At 61.0% G+C, this 26,555-nt stretch overlaps 3 protein-coding genes and 1 long non-coding RNA gene across 6 annotated transcripts in view; 2 read left to right on the top strand and 2 right to left on the bottom strand.

Annotated features, from left to right (window-relative positions):
- The window catches only part of CRTC2 (CREB regulated transcription coactivator 2), a 36,391-nt gene extending 34,659 nt beyond the window's left edge, over positions 1–1,732 (bottom strand). The window contains exon 1 of the mRNA XM_072114466.1: positions 1,433–1,732. Within this exon, the coding sequence (XP_071970567.1) occupies positions 1,433–1,514 (82 nt within the window). The 5' untranslated portion in view covers positions 1,515–1,732. The remainder of the gene's footprint in view (positions 1–1,432) is intronic.
- TDRKH (tudor and KH domain containing) lies at positions 1,488–9,769 on the top strand. The gene is given in 14 exon segments (XM_072114468.1): positions 1,488–1,641; positions 1,728–1,840; positions 1,910–1,983; positions 2,052–2,112; positions 2,115–2,237; positions 2,319–2,461; positions 2,543–2,771; positions 2,853–3,016; positions 3,513–3,685; positions 4,518–4,582; positions 4,666–4,817; positions 5,276–5,380; positions 5,448–5,527; positions 9,615–9,769. Coding segments are annotated over 13 exon segments (1,578 nt in total). The 5' UTR covers positions 1,488–1,641; positions 1,728–1,731; the 3' UTR covers positions 9,715–9,769.
- Positions 9,737–14,912, bottom strand: LOC140069111 (uncharacterized). Of its 3 annotated transcripts, none has more exons than XR_011848717.1 (6): positions 14,865–14,879; positions 12,742–12,813; positions 10,679–10,798; positions 10,408–10,582; positions 10,043–10,128; positions 9,737–9,945 (listed from the first exon to the last, which is right to left on the bottom strand). It is a non-coding gene; the product is annotated as an uncharacterized lncRNA (long non-coding RNA). The 3 variants fall into 3 exon arrangements; XR_011848716.1 differs by having other exon boundaries at positions 14,861–14,875; XR_011848718.1 differs by lacking the exons at positions 12,742–12,813; positions 14,865–14,879 and adding an exon at positions 14,893–14,912.
- Positions 14,911–25,946, top strand: MRPL9 (mitochondrial ribosomal protein L9). The gene is given in 9 exon segments (XM_072114469.1): positions 14,911–15,049; positions 15,765–15,834; positions 15,837–15,923; positions 19,273–19,352; positions 19,354–19,395; positions 20,612–20,665; positions 21,123–21,224; positions 25,225–25,308; positions 25,533–25,946. Coding segments are annotated over 9 exon segments (759 nt in total). The 5' UTR covers positions 14,911–14,989; the 3' UTR covers positions 25,713–25,946.
- Positions 25,947–26,555: the final 609 nt, after the last annotated feature.

Raw genomic sequence — 26,555 nt, 5'->3', positions numbered from 1 at the left:
GATGGGGGGGGAGGACACAGCAGGGAGAGGATGGGGGGAGGACACAGCAGGGAGAGGATGGGGGGAGGACACAGCAGGGAGAGGATGGGGGGAGGACACAGCAGGGAGAGGATGGGGGGGGACACAGCAGGGAGAGGATGGGGGGGGGACACAGCAGGGAGAGGATGGGGGGGAGGACACAGCAGGGAGAGGATGGGGGGGAGGACACAGCAGGGAGAGGATGGGGGGGAGGACACAGCAGGGAGAGGATGGGGGGGGAGGACACAGCAGGGAGAGGATGGGGGGGGAGGACACAGCAGGGAGAGGATGGGGGGGGAGGACACAGCAGGGAGAGGATGGGGGGAGGACACAGCAGGGAGAGGATGGGGGGGAGGACACAGCAGGGAGAGGATGGGGGGAGGACACAGCAGGGAGAGGATGGGGGGAGGACACAGCAGGGAGAGGATGGGGGGGGGACACAGCAGGGAGAGGATGGGGGGAGGACACAGCAGGGAGAGGATGGGGGGAGGACACAGCAGGGAGAGGATGGGGGGAGGACACAGCAGGGAGAGGATGGGGGGAGGACACAGCAGGGAGAGGATGGGGGGGAGGACACAGCAGGGAGAGGATGGGGGGGAGGACACAGCAGGGAGAGGATGGGGGGGAGGACACAGCAGGGAGAGGATGGGGGGGAGGACACAGCAGGGAGAGGATGGGGGGGGGGAGGACACAGCAGGGAGAGGATGGGGGGGGGAGGACACAGCAGGGAGAGGATGGGGGGGGAGGACACAGCAGGGAGAGGATGGGGGGGGGAGGACACAGCAGGGAGAGGATGGGGGGGGAGGACACAGCAGGGAGAGGATGGGGGGGAGGACACAGCAGGGAGAGGATGGGGGGAGGACACAGCAGGGAGAGGATGGGGGAGGATGGGGGGAGGACACAGCAGGGAGAGGATGGGGGGGGCAGGACACAGCAGGGAGAGGATGGGGGGGCAGGACACAGCAGGGAGAGGATGGGGGGGCAGGACACAGCAGGGAGAGGATGGGGGGGGCAGGACACAGCAGGGAGAGGATGGGGGGGGCAGGACACAGCAGGGAGAGGATGGGGGGGGCAGGACACAGCAGGGAGAGGATGGGGGGGGGCAGGACACAGCAGGGAGAGGATGGGGGGAGGACACAGCAGGGGGAGGACACAGCAGGGAGAGGATGGGGGGGGGAGGACACAGCAGGGAGAGGGGGGGAGGACACAGCAGGGAGAGGGGGGGAGGACACAGCAGGGAGAGGGGGGGAGGACACAGCAGGGAGAGGGGGGGAGGACACAGCAGGGAGAGGGGGGGAGGACACAGCAGGGAGAGGATGGGGGGGAGGACACAGCAGGGAGAGGATGGGGGGGAGGACACAGAGCAGGGAGAGGATGGGGGTTGTTGTACAGAATGTCTCGGTACTTGTCTCACCCCTCAGGTTGAGGCTGCTCTGCGATATCCCTGGCTTTACACAACTCAGGGCGCACTGAGACTGCGCATGCTCCGCCGCCATCTTTCTACACCCGGAAGTTTGCGCGCCTCACACACACGAGCCCGGAGCAGCGGTACGAGGAGGTCCCAGCTCTGGCGGGGGGGGGAGGAGATAAATACGGGAGCCCCGAGCTGCCGCTTACCGGGAGGTGAGTGCTCCGGGGATGGAGGATGGCGTCTGCAGGCCGCTGTGGTCGGTTGCTATGGGTAACGGCTGTGGTTTTTGTATCCCTAGGACCATGGAGCGCTGGAGCAGCCTCAGCACCGGACAGAAGGCGGTGGCTGTGACCATTGGGGTGTCTGCAGGAGTGGCGATGCTGTACGTGTGTTACTCCCGCTACCGGACAGGTGAGGGACATCCTGACTACGACTACACCTGCGTATACGCGCCGAGTTATCACCTGTCTGTCTCCCCAGCCCCCCGGCATGGAGAGGACGAGCTGCGGATGACCATCCCCCGGGACGCCGCTCATCTCATCATCACCGAGCCGGTAAGTCGTGGCGGTCAGAGGCGTGCAGTCGCCAGCTATCACCATGGTAACGTGTTCCGCTTCCACAGGTGATGGCTCAATGCCACGCCCACATCCAGGTGACCCCAGACGGCGGAGGGGACCGTGAGCTGATTATAAAGGGACCCCCGAACAAGTGTGCCAAAGCCAGCGGCTCCTGCATGGCGTCCTGCAGGATGGAGCCGCGCTCAGGGCGGAGCTTCACCTCCCGTCCAGGTCCATCGGACGCGTCATGGGTATGTGTCAGTCTATACTGAAGGCCGGACGCTCTGTCCATGAACCAGGAGGCTCTGGATTGTCTTGTCTGTTGGCTGCAGGACATGGCGGGGAGCGGATCCGGGAGATCGCCAGAAGCTCTGGAGCCACAATAGACTGTGGACGGAGGACAGAGAGCAGTCAGACCGCGCCAACACGGCGCATCACCATCACCGGGACCCAGGGGCAGGTGGAGGCCGCCAAGGTGTGGGGCGCCTGAGAGGCTGAGGGGAGTAGTAAATCTGTCACCCCATCATAACCCCCATCATTGTGCCCCCCCCCATAGACCCTCCTACTGAAGGCCTCAGAGGAGGAGGCCGCCGTCCAGCGCAGAGCCACAGAGTGCTCCACCTTCCGCTCCCGCAGGAAAGAAATCATCGCTGTGAAGAAACCGCGCCCCCCGGAGAATGAGGACCGGCAGCCCCAGACCCCCGCAGAGGACAGACCCTCTAAGGGCGACTCCCCAGGCCAGGAAAACATGGCCGACACAGTGCACAACGTCTACAAGTTTGAGGGTAACCCGCTGTCAGCACTTCTGATTGGTTAAGGGATCGGGCTCATGTATTGTTACAAGCCTCATGTCCTTTGTCCTCCAGTCCCGAGCCCGGACTTCAGTTTCCGCGCAGATGAGTATGTGGACGTCTATGTGTCGGCTGTGGAGAACCCGGATCACTTCTGGATACAGATCCTGGGATCCCGCTCCTCACAGCTGGACAAACTGACCATAGAGATGAGTGACCACTACCAGCGGCAGAAGAGGGTGAGCTCCCCCTCACAGCTCTGCCCCCAAGCAGTCACACCCCCCCTCACAGCTCTGCCCCCGAGCAGTCACACCCCTCCCCCTCACAGCTCTGCCCCCAAGCAGTCACACCCCTCCCCCTCACAGCTCTGCCCCCGAGCAATCACACCCCTCCCCTTCACAGCTCTGCCCCCCGACCAATCAGACCGCTCCCCTTCACAGCTCTGCCCCCCAACCAATCAGATCCCTCACAGCTCTGCCCCCCAACCAATCAGACCCCTCACAGCTCTGTCCTCTAACCAATCAGACCCCCTCCCCCGAGCAATCAGACCGCTCCCCTTCACAGCTCTGCCCCCCAACCAATCAGACCCCTCACAGCTCTGCCCCTCTGAGCAATCGGCCCCTCCCCCTCATAGCTCTTCCCCCCCCCCCCCCCCCCCCCCCTGATGTCACAGCCTCGATGCCCCTTTCTTTTACTTATGTCCCTCTCTTGGTGCCCTTCCCCTTCTTTGGTCAGGAATCTGTGGCGGAGATCCAGGTGGGTGACATTGTGGCTGCCCCCTTCCATGACGATAAGTTATGGTACCGGGCGGAGGTCTTGGGCTTCCTGAAGAACGGGAACGTGGATCTGTACTACGTGGACTATGGTGATAACTGGACCACAGGTCGGGAGAAGCTTTTCCCTCTGCGGTGAGACACATCCCCTGTCCTCTGCCTCGTGTGTAACTGCAGACTCCTCTCCTCCCCTGCTGCACTCTCCTCCTCTGCTACTGCCTCCTCCCCCACCACCTCCTTTCTCGCTGCACTGCTCTCCTCTGCCTCCTTCCCTGCTGCACCGTCCTCCTCTGCCACCACCTCCTCCTCCGCTGCGCCGCCCTCCTCCTCTTCCTCTGCCACCACCTCCTCCCCTGCTGCACCGTCCTCTGCTGTGCCGCCCTCCTCCTCTTCCTCTGCCAGCACCTCCTCCCCTGCTGCACCGTCCTCTGCTGTGCCGCCCTCCTCCTCTTCCTCTGCCACCACCTCCTTCCCTGCTGCACCGCCCTCCTCTTCCTCCTCTGCCACCACCTCCTCCTCTGCTGCGCCGCCCTCCTCTTCCTCTGCTGCCACCACCTCCTTCCCCACTGCGCCCTCCTCCTCTTCCTTTGCCACCACCTCCTCCCCTGCTGCACTGTTCTCCTCTTCCTCTGCTGCACCGCCCTCCGCTGCACCTCCTCTTCCTCCGCTCTGCCACCTCCTCTTCCTCCGCTCTGCCACCTCCTCCTCCTTCCGCTCTGCCACCTCCTCCTCCTTCCGCTCTGCCACCTCCTCCTCCTTCCGCTCTGCCACCTCCTCCTCCTTCCGCTCTGCCACCTCCTCCTCCTTCCGCTCTGCCACCTCCTCCTCCTTCCGCTCTGCCACCTCCTCCTCCTTCCGCTCTGCCACCTCCTCCTCCTTCCGCTCTGCCACCTCCTCCTCCTTCCCCACTGCTCCTACCTCCTCTGCCACCGTCCTATTGTGTAACCTCAGACTTATCCTTTTACAGAAGCGACTTCCTGAGCCTCCCATTCCAGGCCATAGAGTGCCGCCTCTCCGGTGTGGCCCCCCGAGGTGAGGGTCATCACAGGGACCGCACGGCCACCTCCCGGCTGCTGTGGATGTGCTCCTCTTGATTGTACGTCTTCTCCCGGCAGGAGGGACCTGGTCGGATCAGGCTCTGGACGTCTTCGACACCTTGTCCTACTGCGCCGAGTGGAAGCCGCTACTCGCTAAAATCTCCAGTTTCCCCTCCCCCGGGGTGTCCTGCTGCTTCGAGATACAACTGTACGACCCCGCAAGTGACCCGGTGAGTCCACCCTATAGCTACAGTCACATCTAGAGCTGCAAGCACAGTACATTGGGTGAAACTGCTTCAATGTGACTTCAGCTCTGACTGTGACTGGAGTATAAGATATGGTGATAACAGTAGAATAGTGCCTGCAGCTCTGACTGTGACTGGAGTATAAGAAATTATTTTAACAGCAGAATAATGCCTGCAGCTCTGACTGTGACTGGAGTATAAGAAATGATTCTAACAGCAGAATAATGCCTGCAGCTCTGACTGTGACTGGAGTATAAGATATGGTGATAACAGTAGAATAGTGCCTGCAGCTCTGACTGTGACTGGAGTATAAGAAATGGTGATAACAGAAGAATAGTGAGTGGAGCTCTGACTGTGACTGGAGTATAAGATATGGTGATAACAGCAGAATAGTGAGTGGAGCACAGTGTGGAGCAGGTTATCACCCTCTTGTCTGTAATCAGATGTTGGACGTGGGTCTGGAGCTGATCCGCCGGGGTCACGCCATCCAGCGCAGGTCAAGCCCGGTAAAAGCAGATGAAGACGAGTCTCTGGTCTCCCGACTTCTGGTGAGTGATGTCATCATCATGTGACCACGTCTCCCGCTCTGCGCTAACCATGTGCTGCCACCTGCAGGATGAAGTCACCAACCTGTCCCTGGGGTCGGAGGCGGGCACCTTCTCCAGCCCGGCAGGAGGAGGGGCGACTGGCATCGGGTAAGTAGTTCAGGTTTTTTGGGTCCATTTCTGGGTCGCTCCTCTTGTGAGGCTATTGACTACTGTATTGGTCACTGGATCCTGGCGCCATCTTGGCTAATTAACCCTTGGCTACCTACATCCCAGATGGATCTATAGAGATGATACGAGCGGATGTGAACCCCAGCCCTGACCCTCCAGCAGAGCGTCGCCTCCATCCCCTTGTCCTTCCCCGACCTCCAGCAGAGCGTTGCCTCCATTTCTGAGTCTTGCCCCGAGTCTGTGGAAGAATTGGACATTTTGGAGCAGAGTATCTCCAAATCCGCATAAGTGACGGAGACCTTTCCCCGCCCACCACCTCCAGCCCATCCACGGACCCCTCCACTCAGGACTCCAGCGCTTCTACTGTGTCCTCAGAGTCCTCGGGGGAGGTCCCTGGCTCCTCCTCCACCTGTACCGCCTCTGAGGGCAGAGCTTTGTGAGCTCCTCCCTGGAGGATAGCAGTGTCTACTCCCCCCGCGGCTGCTTCTACTACCTGACAGACGAGGCTTCCAGCAGCTTCTCAGGGGATGTCATCAGCATCAGCTCCGACAGCGAGGATGAAAGCCCTGAGGGTACAGGGGGGCGCGAAAAAGAAGGCAGCGGATTCTGGTAACGTCGCCTGGTTGTGGAGACACTAGGACTATACAAGCAATGAGTAGTCACAGGGGTCCCCAAACACATCACTGGGGCATCACTGGAGGTCATAGGTCAGGGGGTGCACTGTGGTTTCTCATAGCTTATGGGGTCTTCAACCCCCTTTTCATGTTGAGTGGTGGCCTGTATCACGTTAACCCCTTGCACACTCTCCCCTGGCCTCAGCCTGTCAGTCTTTCCCCCTCACCACGTGTTTTATTGTGAAGTTTCCTACTCTGCTTGCTTATGTCTCCTCTTCCCCCTTTGCTCTTTCACACTCTCTCCTCCCTGTTGCTCTTGTGTCCTCCCCTTTTGCCTGTGCCCCCCCCCCCCTTTGCTCTTGCTTGCGCTCTTGCCCTTTTTGCTCCCTCTCCTCCCCCTTGCTCTCACATGCACTCCCCCACCCCCCCTGCACTTGCATTCTGTATTATGTGCTGACTCTGTTGCTCACCTCCTCCCTTGCTCTTGTATGCTTCCTTTCCCTTTCCCTTCTGCTCTCTTGTGGTGACTTGGTTGTGCACTCTCCTGCTCCCTTGCTCTTGTATGCTTCCTCTCCCCCTCCCTCCTGCTCTCTTGTGGTGACTTGGTTGTGCACTCTCCTGCTCCCTCGCTCTTGTATGCTTCCTCTCCCCCCTCCCTCCTGCTCTCTTGTGGTGACTTGGTTGTGCACTCTCCTGCTCCCTCGCTCTTGTATGCTTCCTTTCCCTTTCCCTCCTGCTCTCTTGTGGTGACTTAGTTGTGCACTCTCCTGCTCCCTTGCTCTTGTATGCTTCCTCTCCCCTCCCTCCTGCTCTCTTGTGGTGACTTGGTTGTGCACTCTCCTGCTCCCTCGCTCTTGTATGCTCTCTCTCCCCCCTCCCTCCTGCTCTCTTGTGGTGACTTGGTTGTGCACTCTCCTGCTCCCTCGCTCTCGTATGCTTCTTTTCCCTTTCCCTCCTGCCTCTCTTGTGGTGACTTGGTTGTGCACTCTCCTGCTCCCTCGCTCTCGTATGCTTCTTTTCCCTTTCCCTCCTGCTCTCTTGTGGTGACTTGGTTGTGCACTCTCCTGCTCCCTCGCTCTTGTATGCTTCCTCTCCCCCCTCCCTCCTGCTCTCTTGTGGTGACTTGGTTGTGCACTCTCCTCCTCCCTTGCTCTTGTATGCTTCCTCTCCCCCCTCCCTCCTGCTCTCTTGTGGTGACTTGGTTGTGCACTCTCCTGCTCCCTCGCTCTTGTATGCTCTCTCTCCCCCCTCCCTCCTGCTCTCTTGTGGTGACTTGGTTGTGCACTCTCCTGCTCCCTCGCTCTTGTATGCTTCTTTTCCCTTTCCCTCCTGCTCTCTTGTGGTGACTTGGTTGTGCACTCTCCTGCTCCCTCGCTCTTGTATGCTTCCTCTCCCCCCTCCCTCCTGCTCTCTTGTGGTGACTTGGTTGTGCACTCTCCTGCTCCCTCGGTCTTGTATGCTTCCTCTCCCCCCTCCCTCCTGCTCTCTTGTGGTGACTTGGTTGTGCACTCTCCTCCTCCCTTGCTCTTGTATGCTTCCTCTCCCCCTCCCTCCTGCTCTCTTGTGGTGACTTGGTTGTGCACTCTCCTGCATCCTCGCCTCTTGTATGCTCTCTCTCCCCCCTCCCTCCTGCTCTCTTGTGGTGACTTGGTTGTGCACTCTCCTGCTCCCTCGCTCTTGTATGCTTCCTCTCCCCCCTCCCTCCTGCTCTCTTGTGGTCACTTGGTTGTGCACTCTCCTGCTCCCTCGCTCTTGTTTGCTTCCTCTCCCCCCTCCCTCCTGCTCTCTTGTGGTGACTTGGTTGTGCACTCTCCCTGCTCCCTCGCTCTTGTATGCTTCCTCTCCCCCCTCCCTCCTGCTCTCTTGTGGTGACTTGGTTGTACATTCTCCTGCTCCCTTGCTCTTGTATGCTTCCTTTCGCTTTCCCTCCTGCTCTCTTGTGGTGACTTGGTTGTGCACTCTCTGCTCCCTCGCTCTTGTATGCTTCCTCTACCCCCTCCCTCCTGCTCTCTTGTGGTCACTTGGTTGTGCACTCTCCTGCTCCCTCGCTCTTGTTTGCTTCCTCTCCCCCCTCCCTCCTGCTCTTGTGGTGACTTGGTTGTGCACTCTCCTGCTCCCTCGCTCTTGTATGCTTCCTCTCCCCCCTCCCTCCTGCTCTCTTGTGGTGACTTGGTTGTACATTCTCCTGCTCCCTTGCTCTTGTATGCTTCCTTTCGCTTTCCCTCCTGCTCTCTTGTGGTGACTTGGTTGTGCACTCTCCTGCTCCCTCGCTCTTGTATGCTTCCTCTACCCCCTCCCTCCTGCTCTCTTGTGGTGACTTGGTTGTGCACTCTCCTGCTCCCTCGCTCTTGTATGCTTTCCTCTCCCCCCTCCCTCCTGCTCTCTTGTGGTGACTTGTTGTGCACTCTCCTGCTCCCTCGCTCTTGTATGCTTCCTCTCCCCCTCCTTCCTGCTCTCTTGTGGTGACTTGGTTGTGCACTCTCCTGCTCCCTCGCTCTTGTATGCTTCCTCTCCCCCCTCCCTCCTGCTCTCTTGTGGTCACTTGGTTGTGCACTCTCCTGCTCCCTCGCTCTTGTTTGCTTCCTCTCCCCCCTCCCTCCTGCTCTCTTGTGGTGACTTGGTTGTACATTCTCCTGCTCCCTTGCTCTTGTATGCTTCCTTTCGCTTTCCCTCCTGCTCTCTTGTGGTGACTTGGTTGTGCACTCTCCTGCTCCCTCGCTCTTGTATGCTTCCTCTCCCCCCTCCCTCCTGCTCTCTTGTGGTGACTTGGTTGTGCACTCTCCTGCTCCCTCGCTCTTGTATGCTTCCTCTCCCCCCTCCCTCCTGCTCTCTTGTGGTGACTTGGTTGTGCACTCTCCTGCTCCCTCGCTCTTGTATGCTTCCTCTCCCCCCTCCCTCCTGCTCTCTTGTGGTGACTTGGTTGTGCACTCTCCTGCTCCCTCGCTCTTGTATGCTTCCTCTCCCCCCTCCCTCCTGCTCTCTTGTGGTGACTTGGTTGTGCACTCTCCTGCTCCCTCGCTCTTGTATGCTTCCTCTCCCCCTCCCTCCTGCTCTCTTGTGGTGACTTGGTTGTGCACTCTCCTGCTCCCTCGCTCTTGTATGCTTCCTCTCCCCCCTCCCTCCTGCTCTCTTGTGGTGACTTGGTTGTGCACTCTCCTGCTCCCTCGCTCTTGTATGCTTCCTCTCCCCCTCCCTCCTGCTCTCTTGTGGTGACTTGGTTGTGCACTCTCCTCCTCCCTTGCTCTTGTATGCTCTCTCTCCCCCTCCCTCCTGCTCTCTTGTGGTGACTTGGTTGTGCACTCTCCTGCTCCCTCGCTCTTGTATGCTCTCTCTCCCCCTCCCTCCTGCTCTCTTGTGGTGACTTGGGTTGTGCACTCTCCTGCTCCCTCGCTCTTGTATGCTCTCTCCCCCTCCTGCTCTCTTGTGCTGACTCTGTTGTGCTCTCTCCTCAGATGTCTTCCTGAGTTCCAGCAGCGATGTCATTGTGATAGACATAGCTGTGTGTGGCGCCCCCTGCCTGCGTCTTGCGATGTTGCACGTTCCAGTTCTTGATGTTTACCAGTTGTATATATGATTCCTGTTGATAATAAATGTTTATTTACTGCCAGACGGCTGCGCCCTTTATTCACATCTTATGCTTATTGACCTTCTCCCCCCACCCCGGGGCCGCTCTCTCCATTGTGTAGACCAGGAAGATGTTATCGCTGCAGGTCGGGAGCCACTGCCGCTGCTCCGGCCGCACAAACTCAAAGCCGATGTAACTGAAAGCCCGGAGCAGGCGCCCTGAAAGGGAAAACGGGAGGCATCAGTCACTGCGGCACCCACCCCACGGCAGGGGCACCCACCCCACGGCAGGGGCACCCATCGCACAAGTGCCCACCTCTCTCAATCTGTGCTTTACTGACACCTACAAGAACCCAAATCACGTCCATCTTCATTTCCACAAATTCCAATATGGCGGCCAATCTGCAAGAGAGGGTGAAAAGCAAACTAAGTCTCTTCTCCAGTCACTTCCAAAGCTGCATTTACATCCCCCTCACGGTCTTGTGCGCTTTCCTTGATCTGGCACGTGCTCTCCCCCCTGTGTTCTTTTCCCCCCTCCCTCTGTTCTGTTCTGTTCTCGTCCCCTCCCCCCCCCTGTTCTGTTTTCGTTCTCGTTCCCCCCCCCCCTCCCCCCCGTTCTGTTTTTCGTCCCCCCCCCCCCTTTCTGTTCTCATTCTACCCCCACCCCGTTCTCTCCCTCACCCCTCGTGGTCGGCTTTCTCCAGCAGCTTGCCGCTGAGTCCAGAAAGATGCGTTGTTGGGTGAGCAGTGCGGACCAGCGCAGGGTGTCCTCTCCCTGCTTGTACTGGAACTGGATGAGTCCGCTGCTCATGTCTGTGGGGGGCGATGCATCAGTGAGGACGGACAACTTTCCTGCCTGGGGGGGGGGTAGTAAAAAATAAGAGTTATCCCCTCCCCCACCAATCCAATGTATGGACACCCCCCGGCCTCCCCATTATAACCAGTGACTTACTGTATGCAGAGCTCTCAGACAAGACTGTCCAGACTCCCAACCTCAGCCGGAGACGTCGCAACTCAGGAATGCCAGGGGCAGCAATGGCGGCGAGACACCAGAGGCTTCAGCGCAGTCATCCTGCACGGGGTAATGGAGGAGGCTGGAGGTGACTTATCTATGAGGCCGGGTGATGGAGGAGGCTGGAGGTGACTTATCTATGAGGCCGGGTGATGGGGAGGCTGTAGGTGGCTCTTATCTATAAGGCCGGGTGATGGAGGTGGCTCTTATCTATGAGGCCGGGTGATGGAGGAGGCTGTAGGACTTATCTATGAGGCCGGTGATGGAGGAGGCTGTAGGTGGCTCTTATCTATGAGGCCGGGTGATGGAGGAGCTGTAGGTGACTTATCTATGAGGCCAGGTGATGGAGGAGGCTGTAGGTGACTTATCTATGAGGCCAGGTGATGGAGGAGGCTGTAGGTGACTTATCTATGAGGCCGGGTGATGGAGGAGGCTGTAGGTGGCTCTTATCTATGAGGCCGGGTGATGGAGGAGGCTGTAGGTGGCTCTTATCTATGAGGCCGGTGATGGAGGAGGCTGTAGGTGACTTATCTATGAGGCCGGGTGATGGAGGAGGCCTGGAGGTGACTTATCTATGAGGCCGGGTGATGGAGGAGGCTGGAGGTGACTTATCTATGAGGCCGGGTGATGGAGGAGGCTGTAGGTGACTTATCTATGAGGCTGGTGATGGGGGAGGCTGTAGGTGACTTATCTATGAGGCCGGGTGATGGAGGAGGCTGTAGGTGGACTTATCTATGAGGCCGGGTGATGGAGGAGGCTGTAGGTGACTTATCTATGAGGTCGGGTGATGGAGGCGGCTGTAGGTGGCTCTTATCTATGAGGCCGGGTAATGGAGGAGGCTGGAGGTGACTTATCTATGAGGCCAGGTGATGGAGGAGGCTGTAGGTGACTTATCTATGAGGCCAGGTGATGGAGGAGGCTGTAGGTGACTTATCTATGAGGCCGGGGTGATGGAGGAGGCTGGAGGTGGCTCTTATCTATGAGGCCAGGTGATGGAGGAGGCTGTAGGTGACTTATCTATGAGGCCGGGTGATGGAGGAGGCTGTAGGTGACTTATCTATGAGGCCGGGTGATGGAGGAGGCTGTAGGTGACTTATCTATGAGGCCGGGTGATGGAGGAGGCTGTAGGTGGCTCTTATCTATGAGGCCGGGTGATGGAGGAGGCTCTTATCTATGAGGCTGGTGATGGGGGAGGCTGTAGGTGACTTATCTATTGAGGCCGGGTGATGGAGGAGGCTGTAGGTGACTTATCTATGAGGCCGGGTGATGGAGGAGGCTGTAGGTGACTTATCTATGAGGCCGGGTGATGGAGGAGGCTGTAGGTGACTTATCTATGAGGCCGGGTGATGGAGGAGGCTGTAGGTGGCTCTTATCTATGAGGCCGGGTGATGGAGGAGGCTCTTATCTATGAGGCTGGTGATGGGGGAGGCTGTAGGTGACTTATCTATGAGGCCGGGTGATGGAGGAGGCTGTAGGTGACTTATCTATGAGGCCGGGTGATGGAGGAGGCTGTAGGTGGCTCTTATCTATGAGGCCGGGTGATGGAGGAGGCTGTAGGTGGCTCCTTATCTATGAGGCCGGGTGATGGAGGAGGCTGAGGGTGACTTATCTATGAGGCCGGGTGATGGAGGAGGCTGTAGGTGACTTATCTATGAGGCCGGTGATGGAGGAGGCTGTAGGTGACTTATCTATGAGGCCGGGTGATGGAGGAGGCTGTAGGTGACTTATCTATGAGGCCGGGTGATGGAGGAGGCTGTAGGTGGGTCTTATCTAAGAGGCCGGGTGATGGAGGAGGCTGGAGGTGACTTATCTATGAGGCCGGGTGATGGAGGAGGCTGTAGGTGACTTATCTATGAGGCCGGGTGATGGAGGAGGCTGGAGGTGACTTATCTATGAGGCCGGGTGATGGAGGAGGCTGGAGGTGACTTATCTATGAGGCCAGGTGATGGAGGAGGCTGTAGGTGACTTATCTATGAGGCCAGGTGATGGAGGAGGTCACTTACCTATGAAGATGGGGAAGCAGAACAATCTGCTTTCAGGCCTCCCTCGTTGTGAGATGAAAACCTAGAACTGGCCTATAATAAAGGGAGTGATGTCACTGATGACATCACAAAGCAGTAGGGAGGGACCCTGCCCACGAGGAACCAACTATAGATTGTAGTAAGTGACAGCATACAGCAGGCATAATAAGAGAGGGAGCAGAGAAGGGGCACAATAATAGGGGGAGCAGAGAAGAGGCACAATAATAGGGGGAGCAGAGGGGGAGTACAATAATAGGGGGAGCAGAGGGGGCACAATAATAGAGGGAGCAGAGGGGGCACAATAATAGGGGGAGCAGAGGGGGCACAATAATAGGGGGAGCAGAGGGGGCACAATAATAGGGGGAGCAGAGGGGGAGCACAATAATAGGGGGAGCAGAGGGGGCACAATAATAGGGGGAGCAGAGGGGGAGTACAATAATAGGGGGAGCAGAGGGGGAGTACAATAATAGGGGGAGCAGAGCGGGCACAATAATAGGGGGAGCAGAGCGGGCACAATAATAGGGGGAGCAGAGGGGGAGAAGAGGGGGCACAATAAGAGGGGGAGCAGAGGGGGCACAATAAGAGGGGGAGACGAGGGGGCACAATAATAGGGGGAGCCGAGGGGGCACAATAATAGGGGGAGCAGAGGGGGCACAATAATAGGGGGAGCAGAGGGGGCACAATAATAGGGGGAGCAGAGGGGGCACAATAATAGGGGGAGCAGAGGGGGCATAATAAGAGGGGGCACAATAAGAGGGGAGCAGAGGGGGCATAATAATAGGGGGAGCAGAGGGGGAACAATAATAGGGGAGCAGAGGGGGCACAATAATAGGGGAAGCAGAGGGGGGCACAAATAATAGGCGGAGCAGAGGGGGGCACAATAATAGGCGGAGCAGAGGGGGCATAATAATAGGGGGAGCAGAGGGGGCATAATAATAGGGGGAGCAGAGGGGGGAGAGAGGGGGCACAATAATAGGGGGAGCAGAGGGGGCACAATAATAGGGGGGAGCAGAGGGGGCACAATAATAGGGGGAGCAGAGGGGAGCACAATAATAGGGGGAGCAGAGGGGGCACAATAATAGGGGGAGCAGAGGGGGAGCACAATAATAGGGGGAGCAGAGGGGGCACAATAATAGGGGGAGCAGAGGGGAGCACAATAATAGGGGGAGCAGAGGGGGAGCACAATAATAGGGGGAGCAGAGGGGGCACAATAATAGGGGGAGCAGAGGGGGCACAATAATAGGGGAGCAGAGGGGGAGCACAATAATAGGGGAGCAGAGGGGGAGCACAATAATAGGGGGAGCAGAGGGGGAGCACAATAATAGGGGGAGCAGAGGGGGCACAATAATAGGGGGAGCAGAGGGGGAGCACAATAATAGGGGGAGCAGAGGGGGAGCACAATAATAGGGGGAGCAGAGGGGGAGCACAATAATAGGGGGAGCAGAGGGGGAGCACAATAATAGGGGAGCAGAGGGGCACAATAATAGGGGGAGCAGAGGGGAGCACAATAATAGGGGGAGCAGAGGGGGAGCACAATAATAGGGGAGCAGAGGGGGCACAATAATAGGGGGAGCTTAGGGGGGCACAATAATAGGGAGCAGAGGGGGCATAATAATAGGGGGAGCAGAGGGGGCATAATAAGAGGGGGAGAAGAGGGGGCACAATAATAGGGGGAGCAGAGGGGAGCACAATAATAGGGGGAGCAGAGGGGGCACAATAATAGGGGGAGCTTAGGGGGGCACAATAATAGGGGGAGCAGAGGGGCATAATAATAGGGGGAGCAGAGGGGGCATAATAAGAGGGGGAGAAAGAGGGGCACAATAATAGGGGGAGCAGAGGGGGCACAATAATAGGGGGAGCAGAGGGGGGCACAATAATAGGGGGAGCACAATAATAGGGGAGCAGAGGGGGCACAATAAATGGGGTGAATGGGATATTCTATGTGATCATGGTGGGGCAATGGGCGTGGTTTATTATGCAAAAAAAAATTGTGACGCGTCCCTCTTTCTATGTCCCAGAGGTTTGACCCGAGGTCATAGCTGACCCCAGGTCTCCGGTAACATGGCGGCTGCTAATGGAGACAATTCCTCATATCACATACATACACCGCGCTCCCCCTACTTCTCGATTTACTGAGTGGAGAGAAGTTTGCCGGTCATGTGACGCGGAGGGCGGATGCTGATTGCGCGCTGCTCTGCACGTGCTGCCCTTGGCTGTCGGTGTGTGCGGGATGTTGAGGACGTGCAGTCGCCTCCTGGGTCTCGGGTCACCGCTCGCCTCCCAGATCCGGGTGAGTGTCTCCGCCAGTGGTGGGCGTGCGCCTCATGGATGGAGAGTAGTGCGGAAACAATCGGAAATCGGCATCTATGTGTATATGAGCGGAGCTGTCATCCGATTGGTTCCCGTGAGGCATTCATACAAGAGGCTTTCACCAGCATCATGCCCCTCCCCCTATACATTGCCGCTGCTATGCTCCTCCCCCAGCCCCATGCTCCTCCTACAACCTCAGGCACTGCCCTGCTCCTCCCCCTTTCCCATACATGGCATGCCCCTCCCCCAGCTCTGTCCACAGTCCTTCCCATTGGTCACATTTTCTCCCCAGGCTATTGTCCCACCATGCCCCTCCCCCTTTGCACTGTTTTTCGGGGTGTGGTGGTCTTGTCACGCCCCACCCCTTTCCTGTAGCCCCTCCCCTGTGCCCTGTATTTTGGGGTGACATGTTGCTGGTGTTTCGGGGGTGTGGTGGTCGTGTCATGCCCCTCCCCTTTCCTGTAGCCCCTCCCCCTGTGCACTTTATTTTGTGGTGACACGTTTCTGGTGTTTCGGGGGGTGGTGGTCGTGTCATGCCCCTCCCCTTTCCTGTAGCCCCTCCCCCTGTGCACTTTATTTTGGGGTGACATGTTGCTGGTGTTTCAGGGTGTGGTGGTCGTGTCATGCCCTCCCCTTTCCTGTAGCCCCTCCCCCTGTGCCCTGTATTTTGGGGTGACGCGTTGCTGGTGTTTCAGGGTGTGGTGGTGGTGGAGCGCTGGTGGAATGTGCCGCTCGCCAAGGAGGGGGAGGAGCCGTACCTGCACCCGCGAGACACCGAATCTACCGGGTGCTGGAGGACACCAAGCACAGCACCAAGGAGAAGATGGAGCTGATCCTCACACAGAACGTGCACCGTAAGACCCCCCCTCCTCCCCCCTGACACCGTAAGACCCCCCTCCTCCCCCTGACGGCTGTGACCCCTCCTCCCCCCTGACAGCTGTGACCCCCCTCCTCCCCCCTGACACCGTAAGACCCTCCTCCCCCTGACACTGTAAGACCCCCTCCCCCTGACACTGTAAGACCCCCTCCCCCTGACACTGTAAGACCCCCCTCCCCCCTGACGGCTGTGACCCCCCCTCCCCCTGACGGCTGTGACCCCCCCCTCCCCCTGACACCGTAAGACCCCCTCCCCCTGACACTGTAAGACCCCCTCCCCCCTGACGGCTGTGACCCCCCTCCCCCCTGACACCGTAAGACCCCCTCCCCCTGACACCGTAAGACCCCCTCCCCCTGACACCGTAAGACCCCCTCCCCTGACACCGTAAGACCCCCTCCCCTGACACCGTAAGACCCCCTCCCCCTGACACCGTAAGACCCCCTCCCCCCGACACCGTAAGACCCCCTCCCCCCGACACTGTAAGACCCCCTCCCCCCTGACGGCTGTGACCCCCCCTCCTCCCCCCTGACACCGTAAGACCCCCTCCCCCTGACACTGTAAGACCCCTCCCCCTGACGGCTATGACCCCCCCCTCCCCCTGACGGCTGTGGACCCCCCCTCCTCCCCCCTGACGGCTGTGACCCCCCTCCTCCCCCCTGACGGCTGTGACCCCCCCTCCCTCCCCCCTGACGGCTGTGACCCCCCCCCTCCTCCCCCTGACGGCTGTGACCCCCCTCCTCCCCCTGACGGCTGTGACCCCCCCCTCCTCCCCCCTGACGGCTGTGACCCCCCCCTCCTCCCCCCTGACGGCTGTGACCCCCCCCCTCCTCCCCCCTGACGGCTGTGACCCCCCCCCTCCTCCCCCCTGACGGCTGTGACCCCCCCCTCCTCCCCCCTGACGGCTGTGACCCCCCCCCCTCCTCCCCCCTGACGACTGTGACCCCCCCCTCCTCCCCCTGACGACTGTGACCCCCCCCCTCCTCCCCCCTGACGGCTGTGACCCCCCCCCCCCTCCTCCCCCTGACGGCTGTGACCCCCCCCCTCCTCCCCCCTGACGGCTGTGACCCCCCCCCTCCTCCTCCCTGACGGCTGTGACCCCCCCCCTCCTCCCCCCTGACGCTGTGACCCCCCCCCTCCTCCTCCCTGACGGCTGTGACCCCCCTCCTCCTCCCCCTGACGACTGTGACCCCCCCTCCTCCCCCCTGACGACTGTGACCCCCCCCCCTCCCTCCCCCCTGACGGCTGTGACCCCCCCCCCCTCCTCCCCCCTGACGGCTGTGACCCCCCCCCCTCCTCCCCCTGATGGCTGTGACCCCTCCCCTCCTCCCCCCTGACGGCTGTGACCCCCCCCCCCCCTCCTCCCCCCTGACGGCTGTGACCCCCCCCCCTCCCTCCTCCCTGACGGCTGTGACCCCCCCCCCTCCTCCCCCCTGACGGCTGTGACCCCCCCCCTCCTCCTCCCTGACGGCTGTGACCCCCCTCCTCCCCCCTGACGGCTGTGACCCCCCCCCCTCCCCCCTGACGGCTGTGACCCCCCCCCTCCTCCCCCTGACGGCTGTGACCCTCCCCCCCTCCCCCCTGACGGCTGTGACCCCTCCCCTCCTCCCCCCTGACGGCTGTGACCCCTCCCCTCCTCCCCCCTGACGGCTGTGACCCCTCCCCTCCTCCCCCCTGACGACTGTGACCCCCCCCCTCCTCCCCCCTGACGACTGTGACCCCCCCCCTCCTCCCCCTGACGGCTGTGACCCCCCCCCCCCCTCCTCCCCCCTGACGGCTGTGACCCCCCCCCCCCCTCCTCCCCCCTGACGGCTGTGACCCCCCCCTCCTCCTCCCTGACGGCTGTGACCCCCCCCCTCCTCCCCCCTGACGGCTGTGACCCCCCCCCTCCTCCTCCCTGACGGCTGTGACCCCCCCTCCTCCTCCCCCCTGACGACTGTGACCCCCCCCCTCCTCCCCCCTGACGACTGTGACCCCCCCCTCCTCCCCCCTGACGGCTGTGACCCCCCCCCCCCCTCCTCCCCCTGACGGCTGTGACCCCCCCCTCCTCCCCCCTGACGCTGTGACCCCCCCCCCCCTCCTCCCCCCTGACGGCTGTGACCCCCCCCCCCCTCCTCCCCCCTGACGGCTGTGACCCCCCCCTCCTCCCCCCTGACGGCTGTGACCCCCCCCCCTCCTCCCCCCTGACGGCTGTGACCCCCCCCCTCCTCCCCCCTGACGGCTGTGACCCCCCCCCTCCTCCCCCCTGACGGCTGTGACCCCCCCCTCCTCCTCCCTGACGGCTGTGACCCCCCCTCCTCCCCCCTGACGGCTGTGACCCCCCCCCTCCCCCCTGACGGCTGTGACCCCCCCCCTCCTCCCCCTGACGGCTGTGACCCCTCCCCTCCTCCCCCCTGACGGCTGTGACCCCTCCCCTCCTCCCCCCTGACGGCTGTGACCCCTCCCCTCCTCCCCCTGACGGCTGTGACCCCTCCCCTCCTCCCCCCTGACGGCTGTGACCCCTCCCCTCCTCCCCCCTGACGGCTGTGACCCCTCCCCTCCTCCCCCCTGACGGCTGTGACCCCTCCCCTCCTCCCCCTGACGGCTGTGACCCCTCCCCTCCTCCCCCTGACGGCTGTGACCCCTCCCCTCCTCCCCCCTGACGGCTGTGACCCCTCCCCTCCTCCCCCCTGACGGCTGTGACCCCCCCCCCTCCCCCTGACGGCTGTGACCCCCCCTCCTCCCCCCTGACGGCTGTGACCCCCCCCCTCCTCCCCCCTGACGGCTGTGACCCCCCCCCTCCTCCCCCTGACGGCTGTGACCCCCCCCCCTCCTCCCCCCTGACGACTGTGACCCCCCCCTCCTCCCCCCTGACGACTGTGACCCCCCCCCCTCCTCCCCCCTGACGACTGTGACCCCCCCCTCCTCCCCCTGACGGCTGTGACCCCCCCCCCCCTCCTCCCCCCTGACGGCTGTGACCCCCCCCCTCCTCCCCCCTGACGGCTGTGACCCCCCCCCTCCTCCCCCCTGACGACTGTGACCCCCCCCCCTCCTCCCCCCTGACGACTGTGACCCCCCCCCTCCTCCCCCTGACGACTGTGACCCCCCCCCTCCTCCCCCCTGACGACTGTGACCCCCCCCCTCCTCCCCCCTGACGGCTGTGACCCCCCCCCTCCTCCCCCCTGACGGCTGTGACCCCCCCCCCCTCCTCCCCCCTGACGGCTGTGACCCCCCCCCCCTCCTCCCCCCTGACGGCTGTGACGCCCCCCCTCCTCCCCCCTGACGGCTGTGACGCCCCCCCTCCTCCCCCCTGACAGCTGTGACGCCCCCTCCCCCTCTTTCTTGCAGAGTGGGCAGCCGGGGGGACCTGGTGCTGGTGGACAAAAGCCAGGGACGTAACAAGCTGCTGCCCGAGGGTCTCGCCGTCTACCGCCTCCCCCGAAAATAAGAAGATGTTCGAGGAAGAGAGGAGGGTGAGGACTAAGGAGGGTGTACTGGCATCAGCAGGGGGGGGGCTCCTCTGGTGCTGGTGGCAGTGGGGGGGGGGGCTCCTCTGGTGCTGGTGGCAGTGGGGGGGAGGGGCTCCTCTGGTGCTGGTGGCAGTGGGGGGGGGGGCTCCTCTGGTGCTGGTGGCAGTGGGGGGGGGCTCCTCTGGTGCTGGTGGCAGTGGGGGGGGGCTCCTCTGGTGCTGGTGGCAGTGGGGGGGGGGCTCCTCTGGTGGCAGTGGGGGGGGCTCCTCTGGTGGCAGTGGGGGGGGGGCTCCTCTGGTGCTGGTGGCAGTGGGGGGGAGGGGCTCCTCTGGTGCTGGTGGCAGTGGGGGGGAGGGGCTCCTCTGGTGCTGGTGGCAGTGGGGGGGGCTCCTCTGGTGCTGGTGGCAGTGGGGGGGAGGGGCTCCTCTGGTGCTGGTGGCAGTGGGGGGGAGGGGCTCCTCTGGTGCTGGTGGCAGTGGGGGGGGGGCTCCTCTGGTGCTGGTGGCAGTGGGGGGGGGGGCTCCTCTGGTGGCAGTGGGGGGGGCTCCTCTGGTGCTGGTGGCAGTGGGGGGGAGGGGGCTCCTCTGGTGCTGGTGGCAGTGGGGGGGGGGGCTCCTCTGGTGCTGGTGGCAGTGGGGGGGAGGGGCTCCTCTGGTGCTGGTGGCAGTGGGGGGGAGGGGCTCCTCTGGTGCTGGTGGCAGTGGGGGGGAGGGGCTCCTCTGGTGCTGGTGGCAGTGGGGGGGAGGGGCTCCTCTGGTGCTGGTGGCAGTGGGGGGAGGGGCTCCTCTGGTGCTGGTGGCAGTGGGGGGGAGGGGCTCCTCTGGTGCTGGTGGCAGTGGGGGGGAGGGGCTCCTCTGGTGCTGGTGGCAGTGGGGGGGAGGGGCTCCTCTGGTGCTGGTGGCAGTGGGGGGGAGGGGCTCCTCTGGTGCTGGTGGCAGTGGGGGGGAGGGGCTCCTCTGGTGCTGGTGGCAGTGGGGGGAGGGGCTCCTCTGGTGCTGGTGGCAGTGGGGGGGAGGGGCTCCTCTGGTGCTGGTGGCAGTGGGGGGGAGGGGCTCCTCTGGTGCTGGTGGCAGTGGGGGGAGGGGCTCCTCTGGTGCTGGTGGCAGTGGGGGGGAGGGGCTCCTCTGGTGCTGGTGGCAGTGGGGGGGAGGGGCTCCTCTGGTGCTGGTGGCAGTGGGGGGGGTGTCTCTGGTACTGATTCTGGGTTCTTCCTCTCTAGATGCAGCAGGCCGGGGAGCTCGGAGGCAGGAAACAGACCTGGACGGGTGAGATGGTGAGTGCCCCCGCTACATCTGCAGGACCCTGGACCAGCAGGGGCGCCCCATATCCTGGACCCCCCTCCCCCATATCCTGGACCCCTCCCCCCCATATCCTGGACCCCCCCTCCCCCATATCCTGGACCCCCCTCCCCCATATCCTGGACCCCTCCCCCCCATATCCTGGACCCCTCCCCCCATATCCTGGACCCCTCCCCCCATATCCTGGACCCCTCCCCCCCCATATCCTGGACCCCTCCCCCCCATATCCTGGACCCCTCCCCCCCATATCCTGGACCCCTCCCCCCCATATCCTGGACCCCTCCCCCCCATATCCTGGACCCCTCCCCCCCATATCCTGGACCTTCCCATATCCTGGAACCCCCCATATCATGGACCCCCCAGCTGAGCCATTCATCGTCCGCCATATTGGGGGAGGGGTCGCTGGTAACGTTCATTGCTTTTTGCCTCCAGACTGTGAATTACCTGAAGAATTCTCGGCTGAGGGTGGAAATGAAGACCGGCACAAAGTGGACGCTGGATAAGGAGATCGTGGGCCGACAACTGCAGAGGAATGTAAGGAGTTTGTGGTCGTGGTTCCTGTGTCTGTAGTGAGGAGGACGTTGTCCCTGGTGATGGTGGTCGTGGTTCCTATGTCTGTAGTGAGGAGGACGGTGTCCCTGGTGATGGGTGGTCGTGGTTCCTGTGTCTGTAGTGAGGAGGACGGTGTCCCGGGTGATGGTGGTCGTGGTTCCTATGTCTGTAGTGAGGAGGACGTTGTCCCTGGTGATGGGGGTCGTGGTTCCTATGTCTGTAGTGAGGAGGACGTTGTCCCTGGTGATGGTGGTCGTGGTTCCTGTGTCTGTAGTGAGGAGGACGGTGTCCCGGGTGATGGTGGTCGTGGTCCTGTGTCTGTAGTGAGGAGGACGGTGTCCCTGGTGATGGTGGTCGTGGTTCCTGTGTCTGTGGTGAGGAGGACGGTGTCCCGGGTGATGGTGGTCGTGGTTCCTGTGTCTGTAGTGAGGAGGACGGTGTCCCGGGTGATGGTGGTCGTGGTACCTATGTCTGTAGTGAGGAGGACGGTGTCCCGGGTGATGGTGGTCGTGGTTCCTGTGTCTGTAGTGAGGAGGACGTTGTCCCTGGTGATGGTGGTCGTGGTTCCTGTGTCTGTAGTGAGGAGGACGGTGTCCCTGGTGATGGGTGGTCGTGGTTCCTGTGTCTGTGGTGAGGAGGACGTTGTCCCGGGTGATGGTGGTCGTGGTACCTATGTCTGTAGTGAGGAGGACGGTGTCCCTGGTGATGGTGGTCGTGGTACCTATGTCTGTGGTGAGGAGGACGTTGTCCCTGGTGATGGTGGTCGTGGTTCCTGTGTCTGTAGTGAGGAGGACGGTGTCCCTGGTGATGGGTGGTCGTGGTTCCTGTGTCTGTGGTGAGGAGGACGTTGTCCCGGGTGATGGTGGTCGTGGTACCTATGTCTGTAGTGAGGAGGACGGTGTCCCTGGTGATGGTGGTCGTGGTACCTATGTCTGTGGTGAGGAGGACGTTGTCCCTGGTTATGGTGGTCGTGGTTCCTGTGTCTGTAGTGAGGACGACGGTGTCCCTGGTGATGGTGGTCGTGGTTCCTCTGTCTGTAGTGAGGAGGACGGTGTCCCGGGTGATGGTGGTCGTGGTTCCTGTGTCTGTAGTGAGGAGGACGGTGTCCCGGGTGATGGTGGTCGTGGTTCCTGTGTCTGTGGTGAGGAGGACGTTGTCCCTGGTGATGGTGGTCGTGGTTCCTGTGTCTGTAGTGAGGAGGACGTTGTCCCTGGTTATGGTGGTCGTGGTTCCTGTGTCTGTAGTGAGGAGGACGGTGTCCCTGGTGATGGGTGGTCGTGGTTCCTGTGTCTGTGGTGAGGAGGACGTTGTCCCGGGTGATGGTGGTCGTGGTACCTATGTCTGTAGTGAGGAGGACGGTGTCCCTGGTGATGGTGGTCGTGGTTCCTGTGTCTGTAGTGAGGAGGACGGTGTCCCGGGTGATGGTGGTCGTGGTTCCTATGTCTGTAGTGAGGAGGACGATGTCCCGGGTGATGGTGGTCGTGGTTCCTATGTCTGTAGTGAGGAGGACGGTGTCCCGGGTGATGGTGGTCGTGGTTCTTATGTCTGTGGTGAGGAGGACGGTGTCCCTGGTGATGGTGGTCGTGGTTCCTGTGTCTGTAGTGAGGAGGACTGTGTCCCTGGTGATGGGTGGTCGTGGTTCCTGTGTCTGTGGTGAGGAGGACGGTGTCCCGGGTGATGGTGGTCGTGGTTCCTATGTAGTGAGGAGGACGGTGTCCCTGGTGATGGTGGTCGTGGTTCCTATGTCTGTAGTGAGGAGGACGGTGTCCCGGGTGATGGTGGTCGTGGTTCCTGTGTCTGTAGTGAGGAGGACGTTGTCCCTGGTGATGGTGGTCGTGGTTCCTGTGTCTGTAGTGAGGAGGACGGTGTCCCTGGTGATGGTGGTCGTGGTTCCTGTGTCTGTAGTGAGGAGGACGGTGTCCCTGGTGATGGTGGTCGTGGTTCCTGTGTCTGTAGTGAGGAGGACTGTGTCCCTGGTGATGGGTGGTCGTGGTTCCTGTGTCTGTGGTGAGGAGGACGGTGTCCCGGGTGATGGTGGTCGTGGTTCCTGTGTCTGTAGTGAGGAGGACGGTGTCCCTGGTGATGGTGGTCGTGGTTCCTATGTAGTGAGGAGGACGGTGTCCCGGGTGATGGTGGTCGTGGTTCCTATGTCTGTAGTGAGGAGGACGGTGTCCCTGGTGATGGTGGTCGTGGTTCCTATGTCTGTAGTGAGGAGGACGGTGTCCCGGGTGATGGTGGTCGTGGTTCCTGTGTCTGTAGTGAGGAGGACGTTGTCCCTGGTGATGGTGGTCGTGGTTCCTATGTCTGTAGTGAGGAGGACGGTGTCCCTGGTGATGGTGGTCGTGGTTCCTGTGTCTGTAGTGAGGAGGACGTTGTCCCTGGTGATGGTGGTCGTGGTTCCTGTGTCTGTGGTGAGGAGGACGTTGTCCCGGGTGATGGTGGTCGTGGTTCCTGTGTCTGTAGTGAGGAGGACGTTGTCCCTGGTGATGGTGGTCGTGGTTCCTGTGTCTGTAGTGAGGAGGACGTTGTCCCTGGTGATTGGTGGTCGTGGTTCCTGTGTCTGTAGTGAGGAGGACGTTGTCCCTGGTGATGGTGGTCGTGGTTCCTGTGTCTGTGGTGAGGAGGACGTTGTCCCGGGTGATGGTGGTCGTGGTTCCTGTGTCTGTAGTGAGGGAGGACGTTGTCCCTGGTGATGGTGGTCGTGGTTCCTGTGTCTGTAGTGAGGAGGACGTTGTCCCTGGTGATTGGTGGTCGTGGTTCCTGTGTCTGTAGTGAGGAGGACGGTGTCCCTGGTGATGGTGGTCGTGGTTCCTGTGTCTGTGGTGAGGAGGACGTTGTCCCGGGTGATGGTGGTCGTGGTTCCTGTGTCTGTAGTGAGGAGGACGTTGTCCCTGGTGATGGTGGTCGTGGTTCCTGTGTCTGTAGTGAGGAGGACGTTGTCCCTGGTGATTGGTGGTCGTGGTTCCTGTGTCTGTAGTGAGGAGGACGTTGTCCCGGGTGATGGTGGTCGTGGTTCCTGTGTCTGTAGTGAGGAGGACGTTGTCCCTGGTGATGGTGGTCGTGGTTCCTGTGTCTGTAGTGAGGAGGACGTTGTCCCTGGTGATGGTGGTCGTGGTTCCTGTGTCTGTAGTGAGGAGGACGTTGTCCCCTGGTGATTGGTGGTCGTGGTTCCTGTGTCTGTAGTGAGGAGGACGGTGTCCCTGGTGATGGTGGTCGTGTTCCTGTGTCTGTAGTGAGGAGGACGGTGTCCTGGGTGATGGTGGTCGTGGTTCCTGTGTCTGTAGTGAGGAGGACGGTGTCCCGGGTGATGGTGGTCGTGGTTCCTGTGTCTGTAGTGAGGAGGACGGTGTCCCTGGGTGATGGTGGTCGTGGTTCCTGTGTCTGTAGTGAGGAGGACGGTGTCCGGGTGATGGGGGTCGTGGTTCCTATGTCTGTAGTGGGAGGACGGTGTCCCGGGTGATGGTGGTCGTGGTTCCTGTGTCTGTAGTGAGGAGGACGGTGTCCCTGGTGATGGTGGTCGTGGTTCCTGTGTCTGTAGTGAGGAGGACGGTGTCCCTGGTGATGGGTGGTCGTGGTTCCTGTGTCTGTAGTGAGGAGGACGGTGTCCCGGGTGATGGTGGTCGTGGTTCCTGTGTCTGTAGTGAGGAGGACGGGTGTCTCCTGGTGATGGTGGTCGTGGTTCCTATGTCTGTAGTGAGGAGAGACGGTGTCCCGGGTGATGGTGGTTGTGGTTCCTATGTCTGTAGTGAGGACGGTGTCCCTGGTGATGGTGGTCGTGGTTCCTGTGTCTGTAGTGAGGAGGACGTTGTCCCTGGTGATGGGTGGTCGTGGTTCCTGTGTCTGTAGTGAGGAGGACGGTGTCCTGGGTGATGGTGGTCGTGGTTCCTGTGTCTGTAGTGAGGAGGACGGTGTCCCTGGTGATGGTGGTCGTGGTTCCTATGTCCCTCTTGGCCAGTGATGACCAGACGTCTCTCTTCTCCAGTTAGGAGTGGTGGCTCCTGTAGAAGCTCTGAAGATTCCTGATGAGCCCATCACCCGCTATGGGGAGTACTGGTGTGAGGTCACGGTGAGTAGCCCCCCATTACGTGCCCCGGGCAGGCGAGACGTCCCCTATGACTGGACAGTGGGTTTAGGGTGTGGGAGATGGGGCCCCGGTGCAGGGGGGGTGGGGGGTTACAGGGACCCAATCCTACGGGGAGATGCAGTCCTAGCCTGTTTTTTTGGGGTGTTAAAGGGCCGCCCTGGGGTTCTCCACCTTGTCTTACATCCCGATTTGTGCCGCTCCTACAGGTGAATGGTATCGATACGGTCCGGATGCCGATGGATGTCACATATTTTATGAAACCAAAGACCAAACGCTACAAGTTCTGGTTATCGAAGCAAGCCAGCGCCGGTACTACCTCAGAATCACCACCAGGGGGCAGCGCTCCCCCAGCATCACCACCAGGGGGCAGCGCTCCCCCAGCATAGCCATCAGTGAGCGGCACTACCATGGAATAACCACCAGGGGGCAGCGCTCCCCCAGCATCACCACCAGGGGGCAGCGCTCCCCCAGCATAGCCATCAGTGAGCGGCACTACCATGGAATAACCACCAGGGGGCAGCGCTCCCCCAGCATCACCACCAGGGGGCAGCGCTCCCCCAGCATAGCCATCAGTGAGCGGCACTACCATGGAATAACCACCAGGGGGCAGCGCTCCCCCATTCTCACACTGACTCTCTGGGTGGGGGGGGGGGGGTGCACGGTTTTGGGCTTTGGGCTTTGGACTGGTTTTGCTTCCTCTTTATTTGTAATAAAATATCTCGGTCTTGGATGAAGCGTCAGAGGGGATTGGCTGGTGATTGGTCGTTGATTGGTCTGTGATTGGCCGGTGATTAGTCGTTGTGTGGGGGGGGATGTGTAGAAATGTTTGGGTAATAATTGTGCCTATAGAAGGCGGTGCAGCGCGGGGCCACCTGCCGCCCTCATTGTCTCTGAGCCCCCTCCACCGCCCCCCCTCACAGCCTGGGGGTTAACTCCTTCCCTGCCAGGCGCAGATGTCCCTCTGATTTATGATCTACAGCCCCCCCCCCCCCAAACACTAATCCCACTAATTACTTGCTAATAGGATTTACTGCAGCCAGGGAAGGGTTAATGAGGACATAGTACAGGAGAGAGCAATGATCTGCAGAGTATATCACTATATCTGTCAGATCTCTGGAGGGTCCTGGTGTAATAATCTGCAGGGTCTATGTATCTGTCAGGAGGGGGAGATGTTCTGCAGATCTCTGGAGGGTCCTGGTGTAATGATCTGCAGGGTCTGATTTTTTTCC

This window comes from Engystomops pustulosus, chromosome 7 (genome assembly GCF_040894005.1).
Source record: "Engystomops pustulosus chromosome 7, aEngPut4.maternal, whole genome shotgun sequence".
Classification (NCBI taxonomy): Eukaryota; Metazoa; Chordata; class Amphibia; order Anura; family Leptodactylidae; genus Engystomops; species Engystomops pustulosus.
Note: the sequence above shows the minus strand (reverse complement) of the source record. Positions and strands in the feature narration are given on the sequence as shown.